The 14,781-nt window shown below is 34.9% G+C and overlaps 1 protein-coding gene across 3 annotated transcripts in view; it reads left to right on the forward strand.

The window, feature by feature from the left end:
• ROCK1 (Rho associated coiled-coil containing protein kinase 1) overlaps window positions 1-14,781 on the forward strand; it is a 163,409-nt gene that overhangs the window by 67,829 nt on the left and 80,799 nt on the right. For all 3 annotated transcript variants that reach the window (XM_040479259.1, XM_040479261.1, XM_040479260.1), the window contains exons 9-10: window positions 916-1,007; window positions 12,245-12,404. In XM_040479259.1, coding sequence (XP_040335193.1) covers window positions 916-1,007; window positions 12,245-12,404 — 252 coding nt within the window. The remainder of the gene's footprint in view (window positions 1-915; window positions 1,008-12,244; window positions 12,405-14,781) is intronic.

Raw genomic sequence — 14,781 nt, forward strand, 5'->3', positions numbered from 1 at the left:
TGACTGGTCACAAATATTTATAATAGGGTATTAAATGGAAATTTTAAATTTAAGATGTCTTTCTGAGCTTTTGGTGTAAAGTTCTTGGTTGCAAAAAATGTATAACTACCACTATTTTGAAAATCTATCAAGAAAATTCACTGTATTATGGGGCACCTGGGTGAACTAGTTGGTTGGGCACCCGACTTTGGCTTAGGTCATGATCTCGCAGTTCGTGAGTTCTAGCCCATGTCGGGCTCTGTGCTGACAGCTCAGAGTTTGGAGTGTGCTTTGGATTCCCTGTCTCCCTTTCTGTCTGCCCCTCCCCTGCTCATGCTCTGTCTCTCTCTCTCTCTAAAAAATGAATAACATTAAAAAAAAGAAAATGCACTGTTTTATTCATGATACTAATGAAGCAAGGCAAGTGATTTATCAGTATTTTTGTTGTCAATAGAAAAGTCATCGAGTATCAACAAGTCTGTGTTTTTCATATATATATATATATATATATATATATACATATATATATATATATGTATGTATGAATTTTTAAGTTTATTTTGAGAGAGAGAGCACAAGCAGGGGAGGGGCAGAGAGAGAATCCCAAGCTGACAGCACAGAGCCCAATGCAGGGCTTGAACCCACCAACCGTGAGATCATTACCTGAGTTGAGCCAAAATCAAGAGCTGGACACTTAACCGACTGAGCCACCCAGACACCCCCTCATACATATTTTTAAAAATTCTTCAGGATTCTGTCTTCAACTAGTTTTTAAATTTCAGCTGAAAATTACACTGACAACCAATGTAATTTCAAGGTGACATAAAACTATTTTTATCATCATGCACAGATTTAGCATTATGTCCACAAAGATATCTGGACAGGTTATAATAATATCTTAAATGATTAGTAACTTTTTTCTCTCCCTCTATTCAGAGAGGTGAGATTAGGACGAAATGGTGTGGAAGAAATCAAACGACATCTTTTCTTCAAAAATGATCAGTGGGCTTGGGAAACACTCAGAGACAGTAAGTTATTTTTTTCTTGAACAATACAGTGGATATTCAAAAGTAGTTGTAGTAAATAATCTGTTGAAACTTCCATGCTAATATATGTGTATAATAAAAATCTAAAGTACACAGATGTGGTTATGTATATTATCCTACCCTAATTAGAGAGAGACTATTTGATAATATTGGGAAAATAGTACTGCTACTTCTTTTATATCCCATTTGAGATACCAAGATGAAATATTATATAAATGAGGTGGAATTAGGCTCAGCAGTCATGCTTTGATATTTGATCTTTGTTGAATTGCCTTTTGTCTTAGTATTAAAATATCTCATTGTGAAGAAAGTTAATAAAGGGTAATTTAAATTAAAATATATTTCCTGTGAAAGGACAAGTTATCTTGTTTTTACTAAACTTAAAATATAAAATACAAAGTTCTATTATTGATAAATACCAGAATTTAATTTGTATGTAGATACAGGAAATTACAGTATACTTGATTCCATCAGATTTGCAGCTTGCAGTTCAGAAATGAAAATATGTAGTGTGCAAGAAGTTCATTTTCAGTCAGGTTAGGACATTGCCCTACTTAAAAAAAAAAGTTAAAATTATAAATGATTCACAGAAAACCTTGTTTAACATAATGGACTAAAAATTATAATGGTGCCAAAGTTGACCAACATCTTTTTGTGGATTTGGAAGGCCAAGCATTCATCTTTTTCCTGTTGAAGTCTCAGGAATTTTTTCCCTGTTCACAGAAAGGATAATATATACCAGTTCCTAACTTCCTGCTGTAGCAGTAACAGTAAACAGTAATAATGGAAATAAATTCAGCTGTGTGGTTTTAGAAACAGTTACAAATTAAATAGGTAGTACATACTTGTCTTAATGACTCCCTGTGTAGTTGAGACTGTGAGGGAAAGCTTAGAAGAAATGAATCTTGTTAATTTTGAAGAAGCAGTTTGTAGTTTTGCCAACATTAGTGAAATATCCTAGTTATCAAATATTTTTAAAGTAACAGTTATATTGCCTTCAGGTACAGCACATACACTGTATACAGGCTATACAGTTGACTGAGAGGGAAAAGGGGAAATAAATTCTTGGAGGAATTAAAAAAATTATACTACTACAAAGAAAGACACTGAACGACCTGCTATGTGGAAAAGCTACAGGCGCATCTTGACCCTCAGAATTTATTAATAGTTATATACTGGGAAATAGAGAACTTCCTCCTCCTGACAAGTAAATGTGACATGATTATTGTCTTTACGCTGCATGAGAAACTGATGTAAAGACCAGGATGAAGACAGTGGGATGATGAATCGTTGCACTGAAAAATTTTGTGGGTTTTTTTTTCAAGCTATGCTCTTAGAAGTTTAAGAAAGCTGAAAGCTTACAGATACAATTATAATCTGAAGAAAATTTAAAAGGCGATTGAAGAAAATAACAAAGTATCTTTCATATTGGTTTAAATTATTTTTCAGAGTGAAACGATGCATAAATAACCATAGAATAACCACGGAGTAAATCGCTCTAAACAGTAGGGAGGATATATTTTATTTAGTGTACTGAAAAACTGGTATTAATTAGGAGAGGGGGTAACCTAGTCAACAAATACTGAACATCTGCTATATTCTGAGTACTATTCTATTGCAGGCACTAGGAAAACATCAGTGGTCAAACCAACAAAAGTTCTTCTAGTGGAATTGGGGAGTCCAAATCAATGGCATTTTATGATATTGTTATACCTCTTTAATGTAACTGTTTATATTAATTTAAAGAACAGGTAAAATGAATTACTTTATTGATTTAAATCAAACTTTAAAGAATTTCTATAATTAGGTGACTTTATTAGTATTAGTGTTATTTCTCTTTTTTAAAAATTTTTTTAATGTTTATTTTTGAGAGATAGAGACAGAGCATCAGCGGGGGAGGGGCAGAGAGAGAGGGAGACACAGAATCCAAAGCAGGCTCCAGGCTCTGAGCTGTCAGCACAGAGCACGATGCAGGGCTCAAACCCACAAACCGTGAGATCATGACCTGAGCTGAAGTCAGACGCTTAACCGACTGAGCCACCCAGGCGCCCCTCTCTATCTTTTTAAAAATCTATATTATCTGTGATTTTGCTATCGTGTACTTAGATTTAACATAAACACTTTGCTATCTTTTCCTAATCCTAATGGCTCCTATTTTATAGTTATTGTTAAAAAAAAAAAAAAAGAGGAAAGAAAGAAAAATTGAAGTCTGTAGAACTTATTGTTCTCTGCTTCCCTTTCCCTCTTCCTACCCCTTCTTTACTTCCCACCCCTAAAATGCCAAGAATACTTTTATTGTGAACTGACCTCTCTGACCTGCTAAGCTTTAAAAAATTGTATAATAGTTATAATTCCTTTTAACTTTTTTGACACTCCAATTTTCTTTGGCAGTATTGCATACCTTTTCTAAATAATACTTCTTTTCGTAGTTTTACCACTTACATATCTACAAGTTATAATGGCAATTAATCTTCACCATCTCTTCCTTGATGGTGTGGTCGCAGGGTACAAAATAGCTTGAATTTTGGCAGATATTCCATGAGCTTCCTGATCTTATTCACTCTTTGTAAAAGGTTGGTAATTGTGTCCCTACTTTCATTTCTTTTTTTTCCCTTCTGCTATAAAACTTTTTTTTTGTTTCTTTTTTGTTTTTATTTATTTTTTTAATTTACATCCAAGTTAGCACATAGTGCAACAATATTTCAGGAGTAGATTCTTTAAAATGCCCCTGACCCATTTAGCCCATCCCTCTTCCCATACTGCCTCCAGTAACCCTCTGTCTGTTCTCCATATTTAAGAGTCTCTTATATTTTTGTCCTCCTCCCTGTTTTTATATTATTTTTGTTTCCCTTCCCTTATGTTCATCTGTTTTGTCTCTTAAGGTCCTCATATGAGTGAAGTCATATGATATTTGTCTTTCTCTAATTTCGCTTAGCATAATACCCTCTAGCTCCATCCACGTAGTTGCAAATGGAAGATTTCATTCTTTTGATTGCCGAGTAATACTCCATTGTATATATATATACCACCTCTTCTTTATCCATTCATCCATCGATGGATATTTGGGTTCTTTCCATTCTTTGGCTATTGTTGATAGTGCTGCTATAAACATTGGGATGCATGTGCCCCTTTGAAACAGCATGCCCATATCTCTTGGATAAATACCTGGTAGTGCAGTTGTTGGATCATAGGGTGGTTCTATTTTTAACTTTTTGAGGAACCTCCATACTGTTTTCCAGAGTGGCTGCACCAGTTTGCATTCCCACCAGCAGTGCAAAAAGAGATCCTCTTTCTCCGCATCCTCACCAACATCTATTGTTGCCTGAGTTATTAATGTTAGCCATTCTGACAGGTGTGAGGTGGTATCTCATTGTGGTTTTGATTTGTATTTCCCTGATGATGAGTGATGTGGAGCATTTTTTCATGTGTTGGTTGGCCATGTGGATGTAGTCTTTGGAGAAGTGTCTATTCGTGTCTTTTGCCCATTTCTTCACTGGATATTTTTTGGGGGGGGTGGGTGTTGAGTTTGATAAGTTCTTTATAGATTTTGGATACTCACTCTTTTTCTGATATGTCGTTTGCAAATATCTTCTCCCATTCCGTTGGTTGCCTTATAGTTTTGCTGATTGTTTCCTTCACTGTGCAGAAGCGCTTTATTTTTTGAGGTCCCAGTAGTTGATTTTTGCTTGTTTCCCTTGACTCCAGAGACATGTTGAGTAAGAAGTTGCTGTGGCCAAGGTTAAAGAGGTTTTGGCTTCGTGGATTTTGATGGCTTCCTGTCTTACATTTAGGTCTTTCATCCATCTTGAGTTTATTTTTGTGTATGGTGTGAGGAAGTAGTCCAGTTTTCCCAGCATCACTTCCTGAAGAGACTGTCTTTATTCCATTGAACATTCTTTCCTGCTTTGTCAAAGATTAGTTGACCCTACATTTGTGGGTCCATTTCTGGATTCTCTATTTTGTTCCATTGATCTGAGTGTCTGTTTTTGTGCCAGTACTGTACTGTCTTGATGATTATAGCTTAGGACTACAGCTTGAAGTTTGACTACTTTCATTTCTGATTTGTGTCTTCTGTTTTTTCCCCTTAGTCTGCTAAAAGATTTGTTGTCAATTTTGTTGATTCTTTTTTAAAAAGTAGTTATTGGTTTTGTTAATTTCACCATTAATTTTCTATTCTTAATTTTGTTTATCTGCTACTCTAATCTCTGTTGTTTCTTTCCTTACGGTTGTTTCTTTCCAAACTAAGCTCTGGGCTTAGTTTGCTCTTTTTTCCTAGTTCCTTAGGGTGACAGCTGGGCTATTGATTTGAGACCTTTTTCTTTCTCTCTTTTTAAGTTTGTTTATTTATTTTGAAAGAGAGAACACAAGAGGGAAAGGGGCAGAGAGGAAGAGAGACAGAATCCCAAGTGGGCTCTGCACCATTAGCACAGAGTCCGATGTGGGACTCGGACTTGAACTACAAGATCATGACCTGAGCCAGGATCAAGAGTTGGATGCTTATGGGGTGCCTGGGTGGCTCAGTCAGTAAGCGACAGACTTTGGCTCAGGTTATGATCTTGCAGTTTACAAGCTGGAGCCCAACATTGGCTCTGTGCTGACAGTTCGGAGCCTGGAGCCTGTTTCCGATTCTGTGTCTTCCTCTCTCTGTGTGCCCCTCTCCCCGCTTGTTTTCTCTTGTTCTCTCTCTCTCTCTCTCTGTCTCTCTCTCTCAATTAAATAAAACATTGAAAAAAAAAAGTCAGATCCCCCAAGAGATCTTTCTCCTTTTTTTACATAGGCATTTACAACTAAAATTTTTCTGAGTACTGCTTTTGCAAAATCCTTTAAATTTTGGTTGTTGTTCATTTTTATTTGTCTCAATGCATTTTTTCTAATCTCCCTTGTGATTTCTTCTTTGACTCCTTGTTTGTTTGTTTTTTTTTAAAGAATATGTTATTTTAATCTCTTTGACATCAACTGTAGCAACTTCTTACTAGATACATCTCTGGAGGCAAGGGAAACAAAAGCAAAAATGAACTATTGAGACTTTATCAAGATAAAAAGCTTCTGCACAGCAAAGGAAGTAGTCAACAAAACTAAAAGACAGTCTTTAGAATGGGAGAAGATATTTGTGAATGACATATCCAACAAAGGATTAGTATCTAAAATCTATAGTGAACTTATCAAACTCAACACCCAAAAAACAAATAATCCAGTTAATAAATGAGCAGAAGACGTGAATAGACATTTTTCCAATGAAGACATCCAGATGGCTAACAGACACATGAAAAGATGCTCAACATCACTCATCATCAAGGAAATACACATCAAAACTACAATGAGATACCACCTCACACCTGTCAGAATGGCGCAGACTAACAACACTGGAAACAAAAGATGTTGTCAAGGAAGTGGAGAAGGGGGAACCTTCTTACACTGTTGGTAGGAATGCAAACTGGTGCAGCCACTCTGGAACACAGTATGGAGTTTGCTCAGAAGGTTAAAGATACAACTACCCTATGACCCAGCCATTACACTACTAGGTATATTCCCAAAGGATGCAAAAATACTGCTTCAAAGGAATATATGCAGCCTGATGTTTACAGCAGCCTTATCAACAGTAGCCAAATTGTGGAAAGAACCCCATGTACATCAACTGATGAATGGAAAAAGAAGATATCACACACACACAGTGGAATATTATTCAGCCACCAAAATGAATGAAATCTTTGGGTGTTTGGCTGGCTCAGTCAGAAGAGCATGTGGACTTTTGATCTCAGGGTCATGAGTTCGAGCCGCACGTGGGGTGTAGAGATTATTTAAATAAATAAGTAACTTTTTTTTTTTAATGAAATTTGCTATTTGCAATGACGTGTGGATGGAGCTAGAATATATTATGCTAAGTGGAATAAGTCAGAGAAAGACACATACCATATGATTTCACTCATATGTGGAATTTAAGAAACACAACAAACGAAGAAAAAAAGAGAAACAGACCAAGAAACAGACTCTTACCTATAGAGAATGAACTGAGGGTTGCTGGATGGGATGTGGGTGGGTGATGGGTTAGATGGGTGATGGGTATTAAGGAGGGCACTTGTTGTGATGAGCATTGGGTGTTATATGTAAGTGATGAATCACTAAATTCTACTCCTGAAACTAATACTATACTGTATATAAACTAACTGGAATTTAAATAAAAACTTAACAAAAAAGAAAGCATATTATTTTCAACATACTTGTGAACCTTCTGGTGTTTCTTCTGTTATTGATCTTGTTTCATTCCATAGTGGCTGGTTTGTATGATTTCAGTCTCTCTAAATTGCTTAAGTTGTTTTTTTGATCTAACATATAGTTCTGGAGAATGTGTCATGTGCAGTTTGTATTCTGCTCTTGGTGGTGGAGTGAGCTTTGTACGTCTGTTACATCTAATTCATTTATGATGTTGCTCAAGTCTTGCATTTTCTTATTCATCTCCTGTTTAATTGTTTAGTTCATTTATTGAAAGTGGGTTATTGATGACCCCATTATTTTAGAACTGTCTGTTTCTCCATTTATGTCATTTTTTACTACAAATATTTTGGAGCTGTGTTGTTAATGTGTTGTTTATAATTGTTGCACCTTCTTGATGAGTTGACCGTTTTATCAATGTCATCAATATGTCCTGTTTTTCTTTGTCTCTTCTAACCATTTTACTGATTTTGTCTGATGTCAGTATAGCCACGTCAGCTCTTTTTTCCATGGAATATCTTTCATTCTTTTAACATTTTTATGTCTGTGGATCTAAAGTGAGTGTCTGTACACTGCATATAATTGGATCAATTTTATTAATCCATTTTTCAGATCTCTACGTTTTATTAGTGACTAATTCGTTTACATTTAAAGTGAATACTGTATGTAAAGACATCTGCCATTGTTCTATTTTCTGTATGTCTGATTTTTTTCTGTTCCTCATCTCCTACATCATTGCCTTCTTTTGTATTTAATGGATTGTTTTATAGTGTACTGTTTTGATTCCCTCTCTTAATTCCTTTTCCATATATTGTCATTTTCTTAGTGTCATCATCCTGGGGATTATATTTAACATCCTAAACTGATAACAGTCTAGGTTGAATTGATACAGTTTACTGTCAGAAGCATACAAAAATTGCTTCTATACAGATCTAGTTTCTTCTCTGTTGTTGTCACAAATTGTATCTGTATGTATTCTGTGCTCATTAACATAAATTTATAATTATTTTACCCATTTTATTTTAAGTCATATGGGGGAAAAGTGGATTTATTTATTTATTTTTTAAAGTAGATTATAGGGGCGCCTGGGTGGCGCAGTCGGTTAAGCGTCCGACTTCAGCCAGGTCACGATCTTGCGGTCCGTGAGTTCGAGCCCCGCGTCAGGCTCTGGGCTGATGGCTCAGAGCCTGGAGCCTGTTTCCGATTCTGTGTCTCCCTCTCTCTCTGCCCCTCCCCCGTTCATGCTCTGTCTCTCTCTGTCCCAAAAATAAATAAAAACGTTGAAAAAAAAATTTAAAAAAAATAAAAATAAAAATAAAGTAGATTATATAACAAAAATATATAAAGCTGGCTCTTACATTTATCAGTGTAGTTACTTTTATTTCTTTATTTCTTTGTAAAGGTTTGAGTTAGTATCTAGTGTCTTTTCATTTAAACCTTAAAAACTCTAACATTTCTTGCCAGACAGGTTTACTAGCAACAAACTCCTCTTTCTTTTATCTGGGGATATCTTAATTTCCCTGCATTTTTGAAGATAATTTTGCTGGATATAGAATTCTTGCTTGACTGTTGTTTTCTTTCAGCACTTTAAAATATGTCATTCCACTGCCTTCTGACCCTCAATGTTTTTGCTTAGAAATAGGCTCTTGATCTTATTGAGGATTTCTGATGTATGATAAGTCAGTTTTCTGTTGTTTTCAAGATTCTTTGTCTTTTCAACGTTTATTATAACATGTCATGGTGTGGATCTGAATTTCTTACTTGGAGTTCTTAAATGTATAGATTCTTAAATTTCATCAGTTGGTTAGTTTGGAGCCATTATTTCTTTAAATATTCTTTCTGCCCCTTTCTCTACTTCCCTGGGACTTTCCTAATGTATATGTTGGTATGATTTATGGTGTCCCAAAAGTTGACTTTTTCATTGTTTGCTTCTTTTCCTCTACTTGATAATTTCAGTGGTCCTATCTTTAAGTTCACTGGTTCCTCTGCCTACTCAAATCTGCTGTTGAACCCTTGTACATTTTTACTTTTAGCTATTGTACTTTTCAGTACCAGAATTTCTATTTGGTTCCCTCTTTTTCCTTTTTGGTATGTTCTGTTTGTTAAGATATCATACTCCTCAGTTAATTTTTGTCCATGGTTTCCTTGAGCACATTTAAGGCAATTTATTTAAAGTCTTTGTTTAATAAATCTAATACCTGGGTTTCCTCAGAGATTTTTCTGTCATTTTCTGTGAATAGGCCTTACTTTTTCTGTTTCTTAATATGCTTTGTAACTTTTTATTAAAAACTGGACATAATAAATATTACAGTGTTATAAACTCTGGAAATCCGATTTCTCCCCTTCCAGGTTTGCTATTATTGCTTGCTGTGGGCTTCAGTCATCCATTTGTTTAGTGACTTTTCCAGACTGTTTTTACAAAGTCTGTATTCTTTGTCATGTGTGACCCCTGAAGTTCCTTTCCCATTATTATCTCATTGGTCAGCCAGTTACAGTTCCCGGAATGCCAACATTTACTAGCTTCTCTCTTCATTAAACATTCCCCTGCTTGTTGCAAGTCTTTTCTTAGATTTCAGAGTTATGAAAAAGTTGCTTATGATAGTTTTTGCCTGCATAATAGTTATTTCAGTGGAAAGGTAGCTTCTTAGAGTTCCTTACTCTGCCATGTTTTTATGGCGTCACCTGGATTCTTTCTTACAGACATGGTTCCTATATTCCCAGTTATTTATTGAAAGGTAAATTTTTATAAATAGACTACTGTATATATCAATGGTAATTCTGTAAAGCTATCTTTATACTTACTCTTATTTATTAGTTCTGATGTGATTATATGGTATCTATAAAGCCTAAATGTTTTACTTTGAAAGTAGAAGAAATATTACTTTTATAATTCTCCCAGGATTTCCCCTACTTGTACCTCAAAATTTAAACAGAATTTGTCCCATTTTAAAACTGTTCTGAAATGGCATGTTATCTGTATTTCCTTAGTTATTTATTAATGTTTGAGAGAGAGCACATGTGAGCAGGGGATAAGGACAGAGGGAACAAGAGAGAGAATCTTAAGCAGGCTCCACGCTCAGTGCGGAGCCTGATACAGGGCTCAGTCTCATGGGCATGACATCACAACCTGAACTGAAATCAAGAGTAAGGCGCTTAACTGAGTCACCGAGGTGCCCCTACTGTGTTATCTATGAAAAGACTAGATACATCTGAAACAGCAAGAAAAAAATCACCAAGCATGCTCTGCTTCCTTTTAAAATCATTCTTATATGATAATTTTCAAGTAGGGTTTTTAGCCTCAACACTAGACCAGATAAGTCTTTTTGTGTGTGGCTTACCCTGAACTTTCTTGGATGTTTAGTGGTTCCCTGGTCTCTACCCACTAGATGCCAGGAGCATACCTCCCTCAGTTATAGGAGCTCAGTCATTGCCAAATGTCCCACAGGGGGGCAAAGTTGTTTTAAAAATGAGAACCACTGTTTAAAAGTACAATTTATGCCAAGACCATAATTGGCTTACATACTTTACAAGAAGAAGCAACTTTCCTCCCACTTCATTTTACAAATTAGGCAGTTAGTAGTATTAGGAAGCTAGAATTGTCTAGTCAGGACTGCAGTTCTCCTGGTCATTAAGAAGAGAGAATGGTGGAAAAGGTCTTTTCTCATTCATTTTTAGTTAATATTATAGCTTCTTTGGGTTAAATATGTTTCATTCTCAGATTCATCAGATACTTCACTGTATCTGTGATGCGCATCAATAGTTATTTCTTGCCTGGAATACCCAGATAATTCATTAGAAAAATGATTCCTTTATATAAAAGATTAAGACTGTGAAACCAGGTCAATTATTTTTTGTTGCTCATCTTCATCTTGTTTAAAGAAACATGAGATGATTATATCTAAAATAATTATTCAATGTTTAGTTGATACTTCCGTAATGTTTTATTAATACTACTGTATCTTTAAAAAGCTTTTTCTCTAAAATGTATTTTTAGGTGTATTCTCTGTAGCCTATTCAAGTTCCAAAATAAAATAGTGGTAATATTAGTTTCATGTTATTTTCTCCCATATTATGACGATTTAAGCATTGCCATATATACCTATTAGATGAGGGGCCTGGGTGGCTTTGTTGGCTGAGTGTCTGACTCTTGGTTTCAGTTCAGGTCATGATCTCACAGATCCTGGGTTTGAGCCCCATGTTGGTGTCTGTGCTGCTGGTATGCAGATTGCTTGGGATTCTCTCTCTTTGCCCCTCCCCCACTTGTGAGTGCACGAGCACACGCTCTCTCTCTGTCTCTCAAAATAAATAAAAAAAAATTTTATGAGTCTTGCTCTCCATCACATTTATAACTCTTGAAGATTCTGTGTGCATGTTTTGTATCTCTACCCTCTTTTCCTAACAGCCATTTCATAAATACCTCATGGAGTCATCATTTAATGACTTGATTCAGGGAAGGTAGCTAGACTGAAAATAAAATTCAAAATACATTGCTCCTTGTGACTTAGTCTTATAGAGATATTGAGTTGGGGGGAGGGGTGGATACTAACCATTTAAATTCTAGATTAATAAATATATTTCAGTACCAAATGTTATATCCAGGACTACTAAGAGTCTAGGTAACCTTGATTTCTAGTTTGTTTCATTTGAAATCAATCAGTTTTGGTACAATTTATTATGCTGTGGTTTCTGCAAAGTCTTTTGTAGAGTCCTGACTGTTTTTGCATATTTATATTATGGTATATTCTAAAACCTTTATACTTGCAATATTCAAATTAAACTTGAAGTATAGATGATAATTATAGGAGATGATTGTTTCATAGAATTGTAATGGTCAATATCAGTTGATTAATAGCCCTAATAAAATTGGGTGAAATAGGATTCAACCCATTTGGAATTTGGTTTGCAACTTATTTGTATGTAAGAAACTTAGTAGTTGGTATGGAATCTTTGCTTCACTTTATTTTTATATTAAATTTGAAGTAAACTACTAATTTTGTTTCCATTTTTAGCTGTAGCGCCAGTTGTACCTGATTTAAGTAGCGACATTGATACAAGTAATTTTGATGACTTGGAAGAAGATAAAGGAGATGAAGAAACATTCCCTATACCTAAAGCTTTTGTTGGCAATCAGTTACCTTTTGTAGGATTTACGTATTATAGCAATCGTAGGTAAGTATGCTAAACATTGATTTTAGGGGTAAGTACTAATTTTGTAGTCTATTATTTTCTTAGGGATATCTTAAAGTCACTTTAAGAACATTTAATGGTATATGAAGAGATATCTTAATATGCCATTTTTCAGTGATGTATGATACTTGTATTATTCCATATTTCATTTCTTTTAGACTCATCCATGATCAGGATATTGTGTTTCAGAAATCATTTACTGAATGATGCACTATATATTTGTTAAAGTTACAGCAATTGGGGCGCCTGGGTGGCTCAGTCGGTTAAGCGGCCGACTTCGGCTCAGGTCATGATCTCGTGGTCCGTGAGTTCGAGCCCCGCGTCGGGCTCTGTGCTGACAGCTCAGAGCCTGGAGCCTGTTTCAGATTCTGTGTCTCCCTCTCTCTGACCCTCCCCCCTTCATGCTCTGTCTCTCTCTGTCTCAAAAATAAATAAACGTTAAAAAAAAAAGTTACAGTAATTAATAAAAGATTCTATTAATACTTATATTTTAGTTAATCTTGTTATCCAAAGAATTCTGGTTTTATGATACACTTTGGAAGAACATATAGTTTTCTAGCATTATCATCACTATATTGATGTTACAAAGGCCTGTAAGCTTTAGTAATTCAAAAATTAAGTGATCCCTCCCCAGAAACCACTAAATGAATTCACCATATCTTACAGCATTTAGACCTTGTGACCTTGGGCAAATAACTTCAACCTTTTGTGCTTCCATTTTCTCAAAAATAGGGATGGTGATGATGATGATGACAATGATGATGATACTTGTCTCATAGGATTATTGTAAGGGTTCATTATATCAATACAGTAGAACAGAACAATGCTTTGCATGGAATAAGCACTCAGTGTTAGCTGTTATTAGTATGAGCTAATGTTAGCTTTAGTCTTCAAATCGATATGAGAAACAAATTAAACATTTAACATAATTTCAGTATGTTGAGCATTCATTCATTCATTCAAACAAACATATTTGCCAACTTATTTTTTGTCAGGGAGAAAAAGATGAATAAGCATGCAGGGAGAAAGATGAATAAGATATAGTTATTAGTACCTTCTCTTAAGATGCTCGTACACTAGTGAGGAAGTGGATATATTTTCAAGTGTAGCATTTTGTCATTTTAGTCAAAACTTTTTTATAAGACCCTATTCAGGCCAAGTTTAGAAAACAGGAAGGCAGATTAGTCCTGCCTTATGAGATTTCTCCAATAATACAACTGTAAGATAGTACTGAACACTTTTTGTTGTATCACCAACCAGGCAGGTAGTACTTGACTTTGATTCTAAGAAAAGTCCAGTATTTTAATCCTTTTCCCACAATATTCGTGAATATGACATTGTAGCTATTTTATATTGAAATACACAGAGGAAAAAAAAATACACAGACAAGTTTTTCAGAGTGGTTTTTGCTAAAGAGTTCTTTCTTTCTGTCTTCCTGTCTATATTTTTGTACCTTTTATCAGTTATCCTCTGGCTTGCTTTCTGAACAGTTGTAATGTTGATATAAACACCCCCCCCCCCCAGTGTTTTTGGATTTTATGTAGTTATATCAGTTAATCACTTTTTTTAGGTTTATTGATATAAAAGTAATCTTGAATTAAATAAACATTATACATACTATTTGTAGTACATTGTCACATACTTGATTATGTTCTCTAGTTTTTCCTGGCATCCATATGTTGCATATTCCAAACTAATTTCTGAGTTTCTCAAAAACAGAAATTGTACTCTGTTCTTCAGTACCACCACCTTATTGCATAATATAGTGTTGTTTAGTAATTGTTTATAACATGGTCGAAGGTGTGGTTGATCTTAAAGAATCAGCAAAATACTGATTAGCCTTAGTATAAAATGTAAGTATAATTTGAGTTATTGGCATGAAATAGAAAACTTCTGAAATTCTTACTCCTGAAACATACTTTCAGTTACCAAGGGTAGAGATCTTTATTGCTGAAATACAGCGAAATGAACAAAGATTGTTAATAGTCTAAAGGTTAAACTTCTAGATACATTTGTAATAATCTAAAACCACTCATAAAGAGCTATCTAAATGACCAGATTCTATATGAAAGCAACAATGTAATATACAAAAGATCTTTGGGGGGGGGGGGAGAGTGAAAGAATGAATGGATGCGTACATTTGGTGTCCTTAATTTCCAGTGCTGCATTTTGAGAAAGTTATATTATTAACTTTGCAGAGGCTAAATATTAACTTCAACTTATATAGCATATTAAAATTTAGAAGATCTCTTAGAAAATGGTCTGATTTCCTATCTAATTCAGATTCTACTGGCATTGCCATATGCTTTTATTTACATCACATAATGTGGAATCTCACACTGAATTTCTGAGACAGTAG

Source organism: Herpailurus yagouaroundi, unplaced genomic scaffold (genome assembly GCF_014898765.1).
Source record: "Herpailurus yagouaroundi ecotype Mexico unplaced genomic scaffold, PumYag 142, whole genome shotgun sequence".
Taxonomy (NCBI): Eukaryota; Metazoa; Chordata; class Mammalia; order Carnivora; family Felidae; genus Herpailurus; species Herpailurus yagouaroundi.